This window comes from Haemaphysalis longicornis, unplaced genomic scaffold (assembly GCF_048455015.1).
Source record: "Haemaphysalis longicornis isolate Haplotype H1 unplaced genomic scaffold, Haemaphysalis longicornis Haplotype H1 scaffold_4, whole genome shotgun sequence".
Lineage (NCBI taxonomy): Eukaryota > Metazoa > Arthropoda > Arachnida > Ixodida > Ixodidae > Haemaphysalis > Haemaphysalis longicornis.
This window is the reverse complement of record NW_027526361.1, coordinates 183,818,960-183,838,718: the sequence shown is the minus strand read 5'-3', so window position 1 is coordinate 183,838,718 and position 19,759 is coordinate 183,818,960. Positions and strand designations below refer to the sequence as shown.

The window sequence follows — 19,759 nt, the reverse complement described above, 5'->3', positions numbered from 1 at the left end:
TTGGTTTGTCGTTATGTTGCGTGCTAAACATAAAAACGTATTTTTTTATCCAAGGCTGTTTAGTGTAAAATATATTTCTAACTTAAAAAAATGTTATTGTGTGTTTATTTTGTTTTACTTAACTATAAATAAATACGAAGCAGAGTTACCGGATACACGAAGTACTTAAGGAGAGACAAAGCAGCCAAAGCTGGTCAAAGTCAAGCGGTCAAGTCAAGGCATCGTAATCATACAGGGCAATTCAAAAAGCTGTTATCCTTCGGGCTGCATTTTTCCGGCGTTCCCACAAAAAATACGAAGGTAATTGAACAATCATGTTTTAACATATGCTCGCGGTGATCGAAAGCGATCGCCTGCGGCTTTGGAGAAACCTGAAAGGAGTCGTAAAGAAGTGCATGTGAAACATATGGTCGCGTAAAAAAAACGGTGCTTGCGATTGTGCATTAATATTTTTTCGAAGCGTAAGCTTCTATTTTGCCATCCGAAATTATAACGCTGCTATTAATAGCGCAACATTTTCTTGTTTCTGGCTGGGTAATCTGAACGTGTGTACCGGTCCCAACGGCAGATCGAAAACCTGCGCTCCGCTGTATCGACCTTCACCGAACGAGCGACCACCTGTTCCGCCCTTCAGGGATGCCGGAAACTGCCATCCATTACACGGACAAGTACTATGACGACAAGTACGAATACAGGTGAGGAATGATATCTTGACCGCACCCGCACGTGACGTTGGGATCTTGAAGCTGGACGAGTAGCACAAGGTTTAGATGATTGTGGATGCTCGCTGCGTTGGCTCCGTACTTCTGATCGCATGAACCCTTGAACTTGAGTACTGAACGCCGACGAAGCAGTCTTTGTGCTCGCTTTCCCGAACTTCGCGGGTTCTCGCACGCCTAGACTGTCAGTGCAATTTCTAAGCGCTTTCCCGCGTTAGAGAGGTGTAATCGGCCAAGTTCATTTGCTAGAGCGCTCCGGCGCAACCAATGCTGCCGACATAAAGGCCACTGTAATGCCAACATTGGTGCTGCTGGTATTGTGATAAGAGAGAGATAGAGATTGCAGTTTAATGATGCTGACGAGGTTTGTCCAGTAGATAGCCTAACATGCTATGTCAGATGGACAATAATAATAAAAAATGACACCGACACGAGGTCTGGGGACAGTGTTCTGTAGTTCTGGGTAAAAATAAAAGAAGTGGTAAAACGCACTGGAGAAATGTTTGCTTTTAATTTGAGCACTGTTCAGAAAGCTGCGGAGCGACCACACGCGATCATGGTACGTTCAGCGCTGGCATAGCAGTCATGCTGAACACAACCCCGAAATGTCCACTAGGATGCCACGTAGAGTTTGAGAATGGAAAGGTGATGAACACGGTCCTGTAGCACATGTCGCATCAGTGATCGGCAGTGTTAAGTGTAGAGGACGCCACCTGTGGATTGGAGTAACTGGGAGGGGGCGCCTCCACTCTGTATAAAGGCATTGGTGTGGATTAAATGGGGCTTTTTGCTGTTCGTGAACTGCGCGTTGGTGGGTCACTCTTCGCCGACTTCGCGCCCACATTCGGCCCGTCTAGCAGCGTCCGCGCTATCCGGCGCGTCTCTACATTAAGGAATGTGAACTAGGCCTGAACTGCGAAGGAAGCTCGGGAAGGCCTACGTCGCATGTGAAGCCATCTTTCACATGACCAGGGTGTGATTGCCTTGAATTTTTCCGGCCTGCCTCGTGGTCTGCCTAGAGAAATCGCAGATGGGGGAGGGTGGCAGACAAGTTGTTCTTCGCGGCGCTGGAGACTTGCAGGTTCGCCTTCAAGTTGAGAAAGCGCAGGATCTTGTGGTGCCTGGCGATCATGCCGACGCCCCTGTCGCCCATCGCTGTGTAGCACATCAGCTTGGCTTGTGCAAGTTGCGCAGGCGCTGTGCGATAAATGAGATCCCTTTGTTGTTGGCATTAGCATCGTCCTCGGGCTAATAATAAATAAGTAAGGATAATAAATAAGGATGCTGGCAAAGCCCATTGGTAATCGCGGCTGCGGTTTCTGCCGTCCGTTTTATTTTGTTGACACTTGGGGATAGTTCGTTGCTGGCATCACAAGACTGAAGTAGTCTCCCATAAACAGCTTTTAGGATGACAGACGCCTACTTCCGTCAAAATTTTGGGGGTACCAAAAAAAGTGAACTCGCGAAAACTTTATGGGGAAGTTTTGTGAAGTTTTTGAGATTTACACATCTAGAACTATTTCCGCAATGGTAACAATGCTTTTCCACAAGGCAGTGGCTGACATTACGTCCGGTGAACATCCTGTGTGCATCTTTCTTCGTGCCGGTCTTGTTTGCACCAGTGAAATGTGTTCAAGTAACCAAGTAGCCCAACTTTCTGTTAAGTATTAATTGCTAATTATAATTACAGACGATAGGACATAACTCTAGTAATGGCTGCATCTGGACATAACTTTGTTAATGTTTACAGTTACGTCCAGACTTCTTGTCCGCTTGAAAACTCACAGTGAGAGCAGTCTGTCCTGATTTTTACCGAACTATCCAAACCGCCTTTGATCACTGTCTGAATAGTCGCAGTAACAATGAATTACTATAGATATATGTATACAGATTACCAGGCGTCATAGAGTTTCATACTAATATATACTAGAGGGAAATCTGGCGCCACCGTCTAGGGAAGCCGCGCTTCAGTTAGCGTTTCGTCATGTACCTGACAGGCACGTTCCACTTGTCCTTGGCATGGCTCGTGAACAGGCTGAGTTGGCTGCGGCTGCAAAAAAGCAGCAATATTACCGTAAAAGATTATTTAAATTTGTTTTGTTTCTATAAAAATGAAGCCCCAAAAGATTTATTTGCCAGTGATTATTTAGAAGCTTCGTGCAGGATTAAAAAGAAAAAAATGTTGCTTTTTTTTTTGTTGATTTTGGCGTTCAGACAAGAAAGAAACCATGTGGCTAACCAAGCGAAGTTGGCGAGGAACGTCGCTAGCTGCAATGGCGCTGCCCACGACGGGCTGCAATTGCAGCACCACATTTTCCTCTGGTATATCATCATCATCATCATCACCACCAGCCTATCTACACCCACTGCAGGGGAAAGGCCTCTCCCATTATTCTCCAATTACCCCGGTCCTGTGCTACCTGCGACCAATTTGTCCCCGCAAACTTCTTGATCTCATCTGCCGACCTTTCTGCCGCCCCCTGCAACGCTTGCCTTCTCTTGGGATCCACTCTGTTACCCTTAATGACCAACAGTTATCTTGCCTTCGCATTACATGCCCTGCCCACTTTCATTTCTTCTTCTTAATTTCTACTAATATGTCCTTAACACGTGTTTGTTCCCTGACCCACTCCGCTCTCTTCTTGTCCCTTAATGTTGTACCTATCATTTTCCGCTCCATTGCCCTCTAAGTCGTTCTCAATTTAAAGGGACCCTGCAACACTTACCATCGACTACTCGGAATGTACTTTAAGGTAAAGTCTATTGTCCCAGCAATGTCCTCCCGCAAGAATTATGAAAATCCGTTCACTATCACCGAAACTACGCGCGATCAAAAGTCGCGCATAAATGTTCCCTCTCAACTCAACCGCGGACAACGCGACAAAAGCTGCGCGCTCGCTCCCGGACAGGGGGGCGGCGCGCGGCGTTCTGTTCGGCGGCCTTCGATATATCACAGGCCTGGGAGTTTAGTCCTTTTCCCCACAACGCGGAAGGGTCTATTTCCGGTCTGGTGCCATAAAAAAAGCAGGCACGGTGGCCTGCTCGCAAGCAAGCGCTCAGGCTGGTAGGGCGTTTTTGGAGCAATAAACGTTTGTTGTCGAGTGTGCTTGTTGAAAGTGGGATATTTAGTTCGTCACTGAAACTCCGTGCGCACTGAAAACAAAAGAAACACCAAAAGCATGCGGACAGGTTCAGACATAGAAGAGGTTCATACACAGTGCCGATGACGGCTGATCGTCACAGGAAATGCCAGAATTTAGCCGCGAAGTTGACCAGCAACAGCCATGGCCCGATTGACGTCGCAGAGGCCATGCCAGGGGTGCATAATGAGGAGAATTGAAGAGAGAGCGGTTGGTTTTTCCGCGTCTTTCACGGCGATTTGCGCGTTTACCACTTCACGAGCACATGTAATATTTGGCTCGTGTGTTCCTGGAAGTCTAATCTAAACGTCGCGCAGGTTTACTTGCACTGCACGAAGAGTGTTGCAGGGTCCCTTTAAGTTGAACCCTCTTAGTGAGCCTCCAAGTTTCTGCCCCGTAGGTGAGTACCGGTAAGATGCAGCTGTCATACACTTTCTTCTTCAGGGACAATGGTAGGCTGCTATTCATTATCTGAGAATGTCTGCTGTATGCACTCCACCCCATTCTGATCCTTCTAATTACCTCTGCCTCATGGTTGGGATCCGGGGTCACAACTTGGCCTAAGTAGATATATTTGCTTACCGCTCCCACTGCCTCGCCACCTATCTCAAACCGCTGTGCTCTCCCGAGGATATTGATCATTACTTTAGTTTTCTGCATATTAATTTTCAGGCCTATGGAAAGCATGCTTTGCAATTCGTCCCCTGAGTTACTTAGCAAGGCAACGTCATCAGCAAATCTGAGGTCACTGAGGTATTCTCCATTATTTATTTATTTATTTATTCATTTACCCTAAAGGCCCTTACGGGTGTTACATAGGGGTCACAATGAAAAAAAAGAACACATTGCAACATTAAAAACAGCAACACCCCAAAAAATGCGAATACAAATACATTCATGTCGAAATGCATAGTTTAAAAAAAAGGGTACACAAAAGGTGAACAATAGTTATCCAATTCCTAAAATGCGAGGGTTAAAAAATGACACAGGTATAAAATAACAAAACATCGAACATTGAACCAATCTAAGAGGTTCAAAAATGACACAAACACTGAAAAATGATTTATACATTGAGGAATAACTGTAACTCTTTGATAAATGAGTCGTGATTACTGAGGGTGACGATGTTACCTGGGAGCTGATTCCAGTGACGAATAGCAAGTAAGAGTGGCGAAAAGAAAAATAGGTTGGTACGCGCGAATATTGGTCGAACTTTGAATGCATGAACTAAACGGGAAAAAACGCGACCAGCGGGCCTTATGTGCGAGGCAGCGAAAGAAGACTGGCTGTGGTATAGCCTATGAAAAACCGATAAAAGACTATAAAGCCGGCGTTGTTGTAGAGGTGGTAAGTTCAGGGATTGTTTCATTTCTGTTATACTTGATGTTCGTGAGTAGTTCCTGAGAATGAATCGGGCAGCTTTATTTTGGAGTGCCTCAAGTTTATTTACGAGATACGACTGATGGGGGTTCCAGATTAGCGCTGCATATTCAATCTTTGATCGAACAAGTGTTTGGTAGGCCAGAAGCTTTGTGGATGTGTTAGCTGAATGCAGATTGCACCTAATGAATCCGAGTGATTTGGAAGCTTTGCTGGTTATTGTATCGATATGGTGATTCCAGGTTAGATCAGACGTTATGTGGACCCCCAAGTATTTTACCATGGTTACGGTTTGTACAGGCATACTATTGAGAAAATAGTGACGGGGCTCAGACGCGCTAGTTTTGGTAAATGTTATGGCGTTAGTTTTGGGCACATTTACTTCCATCTGCCAATCCCTACACCATTTTGTCAGTTAATTAAGGTCTGCTTGCAAGGATAAGAAATCTTTGGGGTTTTTAATTTGCTTATAAATGACGCAGTCATCTGCAAATAATCGGATAGTAGAAGAGATATTAGTGTTAATGTCATTGATATATATTAAAAATAGGATAGGACCCAAGACTGAGCCCTGTGGAACACCGGAAGTTACTTGAGCTAAAGAAGAGGAATGATCATTAATGGGTACTGACTGAAACCGATGGGTTAGGAAGTTCTTAATCCACCTGTTAACCTTAGTGTTGATATTAAGAGCAGAAAGTTTTTCCATTAGACGGATGTGAGGGACCTTGTCGAAGGCCTTGGCGAAATCTATGAATATAGCATCTATTTGTGAGGACGAATGTACTGCATTATGGAGATCAGTCATTAATTCGAATAACTGAGTTTCACAAGAACGGCCTCTCAAAAAACCATGTTGATTAGAAAAAAAGAAGCTCTGTTTTGTTAGGTAGCTCATACGGCAGACGATATTATGTGTTCTAGAAGTTTGCAAACTATGCTGGTTAAGGAAATCGGTCTGTAGTTAAGAGGCACAGATGGGTCGCCTGACTTGAAGATGGGGATAACACGGGCAATTCTCCAAGCAAACGTTACGCATCCTGTGTCTATCGATTGCTGAAATAAAGCAGCTAAGATCGGGGATATGACCACTTTAGTCATTTTTAGTAGTTTGGTGCATATTTCATTGGGGCCTGGTGCAGAGTTGGTCGGGAGTCTATCAGTGGCTGCAGCAATACCCTCCTGAGTGATAAGCAAGTCATCCATTGCTGAATCTAATGACTGTATATTAAGAGTGGCTGGTAATGGGCTTTCATTTGTAAACACAGAACAAAAAACAGAATTGAATTCCTCTGCAGCATCTGATGAGGAAAGGCCTGTACCATTTTTAGACAATGATATGGACGATGATGATGAGTACCTTGGATTTATCACTTTCCAAAATTTTCTCGTGTTGGTCTGTAGTAGGTTTGTTATATCGTTGTTGAAAAATTTTTCCTTGTCTGCCTCGATTTCTGCTTTGCACAGTTTAGAGTGTTCTTTGTAGCGCTTCCAGTCATCAGCTGAATCAGATCGTCTGGCCTTGGAATAAAGTCGCTTTTTCTTATTGATGCAGCGTTTAACGCCGGTCGTAAACCACGCGCTTTGCGTCGATGACGTGATACTGATTCTTGGAACGTATTTTTCTTTCAGTTCCAGAAGCTTATCGCGAACAATCTGCCAGTTTTCATTTACATTTCTGAGAGCAAAGGAAGTGAAGAACTGCGCGGAAAATGATAACAATTCGGTTTCTATCATGGCGCGGTTCGCGCGGCTGTAATCAAAAATTGTTTTCGTTTTATTCTCGGTTTTGGAGCGTTCTAATGTTACCTCACAATGCACTACGTTGTGATCGCTGATGTTATCTAAAACATGTACGAGCATATTGCTTGGTTCTGTGGTCAGCACAAGATCTAAAATTCTGTCGACACGTGTAGGCAATCTGACCATTTGACTCAAACAAAGGCAGACAACACATCGAGAAATTCTTGACATTCATGCCTTTTTGTGCTGCCATGTGGTATGCCTGACCGCCAATCAATCCCTGGGTAATTGAAGTCTCCAGCAAGAATTATTGGGTATTTTGGGTACCTGTTTTGTATAAAGCACAGCGATTTGTTTAAGTGCTCAATAAATTCGGGGGGAAAATCTGGCGGACGGTAGCAGACCCCGACAGCACAACGCACAGAGGCAGAGAACCTTTACTCCTACCTGTTCCCAATCCAATGTTCTGAATACTCCTTGTAAACATGCTGTGAACATCCTCTGGTATATATCAGTATGAAACTCTATGCCAGGTGTAACTCTGGTGATGGCCAGTCCTAGATGTAACTACCGTATTTGCACGATTATAAAGCGCCCTCGATTGTAATGCACAGTAGAATTCAACACCCAGAAACCACAAAAACATCTTGGTACCGACTCTACCGCCCACACGAAGTGAAGCCTTTACCAGATGCCTCAGATGCACACATCGGCACATGTTATGGGTAGCAAAAACCCGTCCGTGGTCCCTTTGTTTTAGCTAATCGCGAACACACGACTCCGGGATGCACAGGACGCTGCTCAGTTCCCTTCCGTTTCTGCCAAAATGATTGCTTTGCGTTTAAACAAAGCCTCCGCCATTCATTGATCCTCTTTGTTTCGAATTCCGAGATAAGGTTTTGGTTTTGACGTTTTGCAGTTTCGAGTCAGATTGTAACACGCAGGTATTTTTGAACGCCTACTTTCACTTTAAAGGTGCACTTAAGAATTGTGCAAATACGGTATAGCAGTGATTAGAGTTATGCCTGGATGCGACGCCAGACACTCCCTTTCAGCAGTAAGGTACAGTAAACCCTCGTTAACTTGAACTCGCATATCTTGAAATCTCGGTTAAGTCAAAACTTTTTTTTGCCGTGCATAGGTGCTATATATTTGCCCCCTCTTATTCGAAACGTTTTTCGGAGGGGACAGCGGATATCTCGAAATCTTGACCGGGAAGGCAGAAGGAAAAGTCCACTCCCAACAGGAAACGAGGGCTCCGTGCGAACGCTTAGCTCGTACTATAATGCCGAACGCGGTCGTGAAGGGCAAATTTCAAATTCCCGCGGATGCAGCCGTTTCCTATCCGCCCTGTCAACCAACTGTGGGAGTGATCACGTGTGCGACTTATGCGCTGTGGGGTGGCGTGTGCAGCGTGCACCGTCAGTACGCAACCTAGCCCTTGCATGCGCGAGCTGGTATTCTTTGTTTTCCCCGCGATCTGCGCGCGACACATCTTGAGTTCAGTTTTGCTGAGTAGTGAGTGGGCTGTGCAACGGACGCTTCCGAATATCGACCAAGATGTCCTGCCCAAAGCAGTGCAAATCTCTGACGTTGGAGAGAAAAGTCGCGTTAATCAGGGAATTTTTTTTTTCCCTGCGAATTCTTGTGCCCTTACTACGGTAGCTCTCTCGTGCAGTGGAGCTTTTCCTGGCAGCACTGGCTTATCTTTTACAGTGACCTGGGCAAACATTTTTGGCGTTTTGCTTAACTCGAAATACCGCTTAGCTCGAAATTTTTCCCGGTGTTTACTACTTCGAGTTAACGAGGGATTACTGTATTACCTTTTGCTTTTCTGGGTGTGCGTGTGCACGCGTCCATGCATGCATTATCTCCTCGAACACTTTTCACAACTTTCGGTGCCCTGCAGATGAATGCAGTGCTGGCGCCCTATGTGGCAGCCACGTGACGCCATGTCACAGTGCACTGTTTTTCCAGAAACCTTAATGTCCACACTTACGAAAGCAGTTCCCCACATGTACCTACCTGTGTTAATGCTGCAAAGTCTGCCTGGGAAGTTCCTGTTGCCATGGATAAGTAATCCTAATGACGAAGCTGAAGCACTGAATCTTGAATAATAAAAAGAAAAGAATAACACTACTAGTGCAGGAATTTTTTTTGGTTTTTACAGCAGACTATCAATCAGTATTGAGACGTTGCTGCACTCTAACACTTTGTTTCTCCGACACCCGCCGTTCACGCAGTGGCGTAGTGACCTAAGCCACCAGTGTGTGTTTGAGTCCTAGCCAAAACGAATGCACTTCTGACCTGCCACGGTGGCTCACGGGTTAAGGTGTTGAGCTGCCAAGGATGTGGGTTCGATCCCAGCTGCGGTGGTAGCTTTACAGATGGAGACGGAAAACGAAAGCTCCCGTGTCGACATTTCAGCGCCCATTTCAGCGCCGACAAAGTAAAATTTTGTTTCATACGAAAGATTTGGTATTTTATAATGCCCCCACCACTAGTCCAGCAGGGGACAATGCTTTATTCACTGAGAAATGGATCAATTTAAGTTAAAATTTTGATTCTCCCACCAAATCGTGTATTTCGTGACGTCTGCAGTAATGTAAACAGGACAGGTCTTCAAGTGAATGTTAGTGCATTGTCTAGTCCACAGTGGACTGCGGAGCACCTTGTTTACTACCAGTTCTCTTAGATGGCGCCACCATACTGCGTAGGACCGGTGTCTGCCCACTCTTTTTTTCTGGCTGTAGTTCACCTGGCTTGTTTTTGTTACAGTTGAAAGTAACCGTTTTGTGAAACATTGGGTATGGTCGATAAGCAGGGTCACGTAAGGCCGTGTCACTTACACCAATCGGCCAGTGTTGTGTGAGACAACCCCAAAGTGCCGGACTGCTGTGCAGCTGTAATAAATAGTGCGCACAGTACCAACAGCAGTACACACTGGTGCTTCCATGTTTCTGTGTACTTTTGTAACTTCTGTTGTCTACCCCACCATTCTTACTGCTATAAAGTGAATATGCAGTACATTTAAGTGCAAATAGCTTGTTGGCAAGCTTAAAACCCCCGTTTCATTTGCACTAGATTTTGCTGGCCGCAGCCAATCTCACAGCTGCCCAATATTTGTCATAGGTTCTATTGCAGGAAAGGAGCTAGTGGGTTCCATGGCCATTCTCGTTCCTCTTAATCACACAGCTTATTTGAGTGAAGTTTGCAATAAAAATTGTTGTCTGTGCTATTCTAACGAGGCAATCTTTTGAATCCACCAAGCTTGCGTTTTATCTGCATGGCCCCTTGAAAGATCCCCAGGTGTTCGAAGTTATTTCCGGAGCCTTCCACTATGGCGTGCCTCGTGCCCAAGCATAGCTTCAGCACATTAAGCCCCCAAAATTTGAATTTTGAAATTTGAGAGTGCACTTTTGATGCACTTTTCTGTGCTTCGAGGAATCCCGAGTGGCCTGAATCTTGACGTAGTAGCTTCTTCTCCCTGTTCGCTGCCCGCATGGCCAGTACTGGCACTGTTTGGAGGGGCCGTGGTGTCACGTGAGCTCCGCGTGCAGGCACGTGATCCTTCCGCCGGAGATGGCGCAGTCGGTGCCCAAGAACCACCTGATGTCGGAGAGCGAGTGGCGCAACCTGGGCGTGCAGCAGTCCCTCGGCTGGGAGCACTACATGGTCCACTCGCCCGGTCAGTCACCACTGGGCCATGCCCCTTACGTGCGAGCACTTTTCATGGTTCAGAGAGAACATGTTGTCATGAGTAAAATGAAATGAATAGGTTTAAGGGGGGACATGGCTCTTGAAACTGTTTCTTTTAATTTTTAAGTAAACTCTGTGAAACTTGTCAGTCTTGCTGCTTTTTCCCCGCTGATTTCAAATATGGCTATAGTTTTTTGGTTGGTCAATTAGTTCCCGAGATAATTAGAGGTAATTATCCATTTCTGCAGGAATAAGGCAAAACTGTGTGGGTCATAAAACTGTAATCTTTACATTTTCCAACACTGTGAACCCTATCAGTCTTTACATTTTCAACACTATGGACAATCAGTTTTTTGATGCGTCGCTTGGAACTGATTTTACAGCTCATTAAACTTCAGTGTTTGAAATGGGCACTCAAAATGGTTCCTTGTCACGGGTGCCACCAAAGTTTAATGTGCACAGAGTATGCAAACATAGATATGAAAAAAAAAAAGACGATGATCTGGGGTGTTTTCTGTTCACATACAAGTGCTAGATTTCAAAAATAGTTTTTGTAAAATGTTTTATTTGGAAAGGAAGCAATGTTGGCTTAACAGGGAGAGCAGGGGAAACAGTAAAAAAAAATGTGCAAAATAACATGATCAGATGAAAAAACTTGGCACGCATTTTCATAAACAAATGAGAGTTCGCCACTTTTCTTTCAGTTTCTTTCTTTTTCTGCTTTAGGAACAGGCTTTTCGACCAGTTGCAGTCCTTGCAGATACAGTTAAAACCCGCTTTTACAAGGTCAATGAAGATTGCCAGAGTCTTTGTAAAGGCAGGAGTTTTGGGCGATCGGGCAGTGGGAAAAATACATTTAAAGGACAAATTTCTTTCCTTGTTTCGCCCTTGCAGTTCATAGACATGTGATTCTGCAACAGAGGTGGCAAAATTACTTGTAAAAAGTAATTAAATTACATTACTAATTACTTTCCTAGAATTTTCTAACATGTAATTAAATTACTATAGAAATTACAGGTGGCCAAAAGTAATAACATTACATTTCTACAGTCGAATCCCGCTACAACGAAATTGACGGGACGTTCAAAAAATTTCGTTGAAGCGAAAATTCGTTGAGGCGAAATCTGCCCCAACACACCGTGGAGGGGCAAGAAAAATAGCCCCGGATATTTCCGCTTAATTGGCAGCATAATACAATGTTTACAAAAAGGAGTGGCGCGCAGTAACGTTGTGTTTATTCAGATAACAAACATACCAATGGTTATCTGCTTTTTTTTGCCAGCACGCTAAGAGCGCGATACTGAGAAGGAGGGAAGAGGTGAAGAAATGAAGAAATGCAGGCTTTCAAAGCGTATTGCTTTACAACAAGGCGTTTGCACCGAGCTGACTACTTGAAGATAGTTGCTGGGCGGTTGGAAGCCCCCCCTCTCGCTTGCGGCAGGAACGGCGCCGTTATCTTATCTTCTGACTAGGCACGGCAGCAACTGACCTTGGCAGGCAAGCCGCGCGCTCGCATTTATCGCGACCGCGCGCTGGCGACTAAGGCAGGATGGCACGGGTTCAAGACTAAACACGAAAACATTATTTTTGCTTTTGACTTTGAAGAATTGTAGTCACAACACGTACATGACGGCGCTGTGCCAGCAGCAGAGCACATTCGCGCGATTTCAACTGGATACGGATTGGCTATAGCTCAGGCTTGGCGAACCTAGCTTGCCCCTCATGTAAAGACGGCCCGCCGCATCGTCATCACCATCAAACAATGGCGTTCACATATGAGTTTGTTTTCGTTTTGGGTGGCAGTGTGGGCGCACCGCGCATGTTTTCGGTGAAACTAACGTCATGAATGTATAAAAAGTTACAGATAGCTGGCGCTATGCTTATTTTATTGTAAAATAATTGTTCAAACCCCGAGAAAATCATCAAAAATTTCGCTGAAGCGAAAGCAAGCCAGACAAATGGTTCGTTGTGGTGGGGACTTTGTTGCATTGACTTCTATGGCTAGCTGACGGGGAATTGGAAATATTTCGTTGAAGCGGACTTCGTTGTAGCGGGATTAGACTGTATTACTTTTCAAAAGTACTGAAATTACTTCGAAATTACTTTGAAATGCAGGAAAAAGGAACGAAGAGGCACGATAAAGCAGGCAGAGCTCTCATCGAAGCGTTGTTTTCTTCGCGTTCGTAGAGTTCCGATGCCCAGAGACTCTTTGGGAATTGGAACGCTACCCGGTCAACTTTTCTTGGTCAACTTGTTATGCTGTAAGAGAAGCGGACAGGGTATATCGTAGTCAAAAGTAATTGGGAAAGTAATGAGCAATTTCCGTGAAATTACTGGCCTGAAGTCATTTATTAGGTTACTAAATTACCAACACTGAAAAGTAATTCATTACATTACTCATTACAGCAGAAAGTAATTTAATTACTGTAATTTTATTACTGCCATGTCTGTTCTGCACCTCTAGTAGTATGTGATACTCCTCGGTTGCACCATCAAAGTAGTAAGCCCACTGTTTCCTTGGTGGATGGTAACCGTCACCCTTTTTCCTTGGGTCTTGCCTGTCTCACTGATGGGAAATGGCCTCACGACGAGGTTGTGTTCCTATTTTTGGTGCAATTTCTTCTAAAGAACTTACAGTGAAATCAAAGTATTGATTGTCAATTCAGCTTGTAAGGTCGATTTCGAGAATACATTAAACCCTACAGATAGCAAAAAGGCAGCGAGGGAAATCTGAATATGTATGATAAATTGCATTTCGTTTCCATTTTAGCCAGCATGAGTTTGTGCATGCTTGGGCTCAGTTCGATGATGATGATGATGATGATGATGATTGCTATTGGTTTCCCCTTTGTAGCGGGGTGATGACATGTCATCTTACCGAAAAGGACGAGGTTTATGGGTGTTGCACTTTTTCTGCATGGCTTTGTTGCCGTGCAGGAAAGCCAACCTAAGGGGAAACATTCCTTCCTTTATTATTGGTAAAAAGCTGACTACCTGCATACATGTGTCAAAGCAAAATTGCGAGTGGATTGACGCAAGGACCTGGTTGCCCTAGCTCACATCAGAAATTTTGTTTCGAATTTTTTTTTTTCAAAATGTGAGAAGCACTTAAGTATTGTGTGTGAATGTTGTAGTATTACAAAATATATGGGATTTTTTTCCATTACAACACAAGCTGGTATGCTTATGAGAACTTCTGATGATTCAAACTTCCGTTAAATCAAACAAAATCCTGGGGTGCCTTCGAGTTTAGATTGTTGCGAGTCTAGCGTATTATTTCTCTCATTTCTTATTAATAGACCGTCGGCACATAACAAAAATGTAGCTGCTACGCAGCATAAAAGTAGTATTTGTCTTGCTAGTGTTTAACCCCACCATGGTTGAACTGCATGCGTGCTGGTTCAGCGAAAGCGCTAGGACAGCACATGATTGACGCGTTCTGTGTTGAAAGAGAAAGGGGAGTGCGACGATTATATTTTTGGGCATTGACATCTTGTTTTCCTTCATTAGTCATGCTTGCTGCAATCTTTGTTCACACGTGCCCAAGAGTGGCCCTTGATTCCTACGCTTTGTATGCTGCACTGCATCAGGACTTGCTGTTGGGTTAGCCCATTATTCACTTACCCACTGTAGTTTCCTACAGTTTACTTGCATTGTTAACCGCATGAGGCGTCTGCCTTTTGTAAGGTGATTGATGAAGGCATTGCGTTCAACTCAGGTGCAAGCAAAGGGCCTATTTCAACCTGCACTGAAGGCATTGATTCTTTGTTCCTCTTCATCTTCAAGGTGCTCCCTTTCAACGGACAGTTTTTTACCTTTGCATGGCGCTTGTTCTGGTACGACGGGAGATAAAGACGTCACGAGGCACGTTGATGTTTTCTCGGTTCTTTGGAGCGCAACAGCATGTGGCGTTGACGACAGATGAATTTTGTTCTATTTTTGCACGTGTGTGTGTATGTGTGGAAGAAATACTCGTAACAAGGGTGAGAGTTCTGCCCTTTTGCCAATTTCCAAAATCAGGAGAAAAAAAGAAAGCAAAAATGTACTTGACCATTCGAGATCTCCAAAGGGCTTGAAGAGGGAGACGCCAGATGTGTCAGTCCTAAGTTGCCTTCTCATTGCCTTCCACAAGCACTGTGTGCTTACGAAGGCAATGAAGCACTTGTACTGCAGTTATCTATCTATAACTTGTAACTATCTATTTATCTATCTCTCTAAAAAAAAAAAGTGCAGCTGTCATTGATCGTTGTACTATTTCGCAGTCTCCTGCCTCCGGGCGGAATTTTTTTGCCTCGCATATTTGTAGTAGTTGCTCCCGTGAAACCACTTTTATGATTGACTGCCACTCCACTTCCTGTTCTTGGAAACAATCGAATTCACTTGGAAACAATTGAAGGTGTTTCATTCTCAGTGAGAGGTTCTTCTGTGTTGATCCTCCTTCTGTCCCAGCAATTCTTTACGCCTGCTTCTTGCTGCCTTTGCTGTGTTGGCATGCAGCTTGGGCTCCTGCACATAGCTGATGCAAATAGAATTTTTTTTCTTCTCCTCGAGCTTGTTGGTGTGCTCACATAGAGGCATGCCACAGTTGTGACAGGGTAATCTGTATTGGCAGCAGAAATGGGGAAAGCGACAAATTTTTTGGCAGTGTTGTCTGGGATGTTTAAGAGCATTTGTTATTACCGATTCCTCGAATGTCAGCAACAAAGCTCTAGGCATGCGGGTTTTCGGTGAAGTCCTGGAACTTTGGTCTGTCGTCCTGTCACCAACAGAAGTAAGGCGTTCAGGGAAACAGCGACCGTTTGGGCTAGCCGCCATGATGCCATAGACGCAGGCATCGCGCGAGGCAGCGTTGAGTGTAGAGCAAAGGCAGTGGTGACTTGGTTGCAAAAAATCTGCAGAAATTCAGAGATTTGTCTACTACTGCGTAGCATTCTTATGCCGCTTGTCTAGATTGTAAGCTTTTTACAGCCAAATCTTTTGGTTTTTCTAAATTCTATCTGACCCGCTATCTCCAGTTACGCTATTATAACAATTATAGGTGGAACTTTTGCGAAATCTGCGTGATTGTGGATATGCAGGGCATTAGACAATAGTGGCTGTGGGGGCACGTGGCATTAAAAAACTGGCGCAGCTTCCACTATTGGTGCAAGGCTGGAGAAACAGCAGAGCTGGTGGCCCCTCGTCGAAGACCTGGCTGTTGCAGCTCACATGTATTTCTGAACTTGCCGCTGAAAGTTCCCCATGACTGGCATGCCTGGATCGTTTTGTCCCTAGGGTTCCACATCTCTCCCAAAGTGGACTGCGTCAGCGCGTGCTAGAACCCGTGGCAACTGGCTTTGCGAACTCGGTGCCTGTAGCGCATACCTGCCAACACTTCCGAATTTTCCGTAAAATGTAGGAATTTCGACCCGTCTTACAATTTTACAAATCTCGCCTTAAATTTTACGGAAAATATCTTGATTTTCGAAAAAAATGGGAACTGCTAAAACGACACCTTGCACCGCCACGAGAGAGCAATATGTACTCTTGTCATCCAACCTGTCGTTCATTTCAGAAGCTGCGTGCAGCACTGTAGAGGCTACATTGTTGTCACCAACCCGTTGCCCACTGAGCATGCCTAACTCACCATGAAGGAGACATTGAAGTCTCTTTTGTGAAGTTGAGCGGACATTTCTGTGTCCCCCTAGGCAGGTGAAACCGCAATGCTTGGGTGCCTTTCCTTCACCACGAGTTAGGCGCCCTCAGTGGGCAGACTTCTGACAGCAATGCCAGCCTCAACAGGGCTGCACACAGCTTCTGAAATGAACTATAGAAACGTTGTGACTTCTTTCGTCTTCTCAGCGTGGGCTACACATCCATATCCAGAACTCGCTACCACCTCAGCAAGCCTGTTTATAGCACAATGTTGACGGGCCAGTTCGGACTTCTGTGTTCGCGTCGCTTTTTGTATGACTGCCGCATCCGTTGCAGTACAGCCTGTGGTACGACCGCGGTAGTTGCTTCGCAGTGCAATGGCAGGCTCAAAGCTGCGACAGTGCGACCTAGTGCTTTTGAAATCGTGCACGTTGGAATTCCCATGCCTTGTGCTGTCGAAGAAAGGAGAGAAATTTGGATTTTGCGCCACGTGTGCCTGGGATGCGAACCTGCCGCATGGTGGCAGGTCTGACATCAAGGTCCGCATTGCTTGGAAAAAGCATCAGGGATACTTGCGAGCCGCAGACAACCAGCCAAGCCTCACAGGTTTTGTGTGCAGTGATAGTGATTCATGCTAAACACCTCTTCGCGGCGTTTTTAGTTGAACACAACGTCCCGCTAAGTGTCAGCAATGATGCTCAGCGGAGTCATTGCTCATTTCTCTTCAAGACTGACGGTTTTCATATATGGGTGTGAAAACGCGAGAGCGTTTGTCACAGAACGTTGATCCTTTTAAACTTTGGCATGGCTTTCGAGGTGTTTCCCGTGTTCATTTCCTTTCTGTGGAGGGCTGGCACAATAACGTGTGGTGGAGCCTATGAGCTAAACTGCCACCAACGGGCAATGCCCATGGAAGGAGCAAAAATAGGTGTTCGTGTAACCATTCCCTCCCTGGGATGCCTTGGCTGGCAGTCATGCCTCCTTCACCAGTGGGGACTGGCTTCCTGTGTCCGGACCTTTCAGGCAGGCCATAAGGGGGAGGAGGGGCCGAGGGTGAGCCTCACTTCAGGTGGCTGGGTAAATGGCACGAGGGAGGGTGCCATGCTTGTAGGAGAAATGGGAGGGGCTAGGTAGGAGAACGCCTACTTTGTGAGCTGTTGTAGTGTTGCGGCGACCCAAGCAGGCTTTCTTAGGCAGCCTCTTCCCTTCTCTAAGCAAAAGTGACTCTGTTAAGGGGTTGAGCTCCTCATGTGGCTGTGGCTTCAGTCTCAGCTTAAGCTGCGCTTGCTGTACACCAATCCCGCAGCACATACACATGGCTCTTTCCAAATGAATATCCCCTCAGTGTAGCTCTGAGGCGACGTCTTTATTTCTCTTTTCAACTTGACCTTGTCTGATTGCGCACACAGTCCCTGTTTTCTCCGCGACGATTCTTTTCCTGTATGTTGAAGATCTCTCACTTGTGAGCCATGCTTGTTGCCAGCCTGATCTGATTGGTGCATCTTGTCCTCCGCTGTGCAGAGCCCCACGTACTTCTCTTCCGGAGGACCAAGGCAGCCTAGCCCCTCCTCCTCCACCAGCCTGGTCCCTGGCTGCACCCGAAGGCTGCGTGAACGGATAGAGTGGACACACTGCGGGCAGCTCTGTGTCCTCCCCGTTGCCTGCCTTGAAGCATCGTGTGTATTGCCATTATACCAGGTGCACAGACCAATGCCCTGCCAATGATTAGGCCAGTTCGATGTAATTAAAGCAAAAATTCCAGTGGACGCTTCTTTTTTTGCTGTGCGGTTGCCGCTGCCAACTTGTGTTGGTGCTGTGAGCTGTCTTCGGACAGGCTGTGCCAAAAGCACTTTATTAATGTATTCGGGGCTGCACTTTTACCACTTTTGGTGGTGGGTTTCCAATGCTCAGTGCCCCCTGACGTGACATGCGTGATGATGTCGATGGCACTATCCTATTGAGCTAAAGGAGGCCACCGTTCGGCCTCTGCAGGTTCGTGCTAGAGTACTGGGTACTGGTGGTAACGACCTGGGTTCTAGCCCGGGCAAGCGTAACCATTCTTTTGATGCGTAGCATTCTTTGCTGAGTACCCCCACAGCCAGGACTGTGTAATGCCCTGCATTTCCACAATAATGCAGATTTCGCGAAAGTTCCAAATTTAGTCCTTATACTACAGTAAAAGCTAATCAATTCTAACTTGGTTCATTGGAACTTCCGGTTAATTCGAACTCACACCCCGGTCCCGGCCCAGCTCTGTGTATTTTTCAATGGGGGAAAACTCCCGATAATTTGAACGTGTCAGTAACCAGAACGAACGGTTAATTCGAACTATGATCCCCTTGTTTCCATTGCTCCTGGCAGAAGTCGGTCCAGAGTGATGACAATGTGTTGCAGATCCAAGCCAAGCCAAATTTACTAGAGATGCAAAACAATGAAACAGAAAAGAAAAAAAAAAAACGCGTGGCGTGCGCGAGTTTGAATTCGAGTTCGAGTTCAAATTAACGAGCTTTTACTGTAACAATGTAAATGGAGGTAATTGGTGGGAGGAAATTTTGAAGAAAAAAAAAAGAAAAAGAAAAATATTTAAAATTACGGAAAATGGTGAACCGTGTAACCCTGCATTTCTGCAATAATGCAGATTTTGCGAAAGTATCGCTTCTAGTCATTATAATAGCGTAAATGGAGATAATTGGTTGGACAGGATTTAGAAAAATAAAAAAAAAGTTTGTCTGGAAAAAACTCACACTCAGGACGAACGGCGTAAGAACGCTATGTATTAGTAGGTAATTCCCTGAATTTCTGCAGTGTTTTTAATTTTTTTTTTTTCAGAAATATTTCAAGATCAATGCTACGCATTGTTTGCGTTAGCAATAGGGATTTGGTGTCCTTTCGGTTGATTTATCTTCGGGGCAGAGCCGACTACCAGGTTTAATTAACATTCTGCATCGTGCAAAGTGGCATCACACGTTTCGTGTGGGAGGCACTGTGCAGCAAAGCATTTGGAAACATGCCTTTTGGTGGGGCAGTCTGAGATGGCTAGGAAAAGACGGCACATGCGGTCTGCTCGCACACGCCCAGTCCAAAATGGCCCAACAGTTGCCTTCACGTCTCCTGCTTGTTCTACCCCCGCGCTTTTGGGGGGAAAAACAACACGTCCACAGGGACCACTGGGATGTTCTGATCAAGTTCGTATGTCGAGGCAGCGGGTGCAATGAACTCTTAAAATTTTTAGCGAGGCTCGCTTGACACTGGCCCACAAATGTTGTTGCGTGAAAAAACTTTCACATCTCCCTTTAACAGCCAGATGAGTTCCGAATGGAATATCCCAGGGTTCTACAAGCTGGCAGCAGATCCAATTCGCCAGCACGGGCGTGTACATTTTCATTCGTAAAGCACATTACCCCCCCCCCGGCCGCTTTTATTTGGTGGCCGATCAACTGAGTG

General features: G+C 45.4%; 1 protein-coding gene across 1 annotated transcript; it reads left to right on the top strand.

The window, feature by feature from the left end:
• The first annotated feature begins 172 nt into the window (after positions 1 to 172).
• LOC144179558 (putative cyclin-dependent kinases regulatory subunit) lies at positions 173 to 18,081 on the top strand. The gene is made up of 4 exons (XM_077707957.1): positions 173 to 300; positions 569 to 695; positions 10,543 to 10,670; positions 17,837 to 18,081. The coding sequence occupies exons 2-4, from the start codon at positions 637 to 639 to the stop codon at positions 17,875 to 17,877; spliced, it is 228 nt and encodes a 75-aa protein (XP_077564083.1). The 5' UTR covers positions 173 to 300; positions 569 to 636; the 3' UTR covers positions 17,878 to 18,081.
• The last annotated feature ends 1,678 nt before the right edge of the window (positions 18,082 to 19,759 follow it).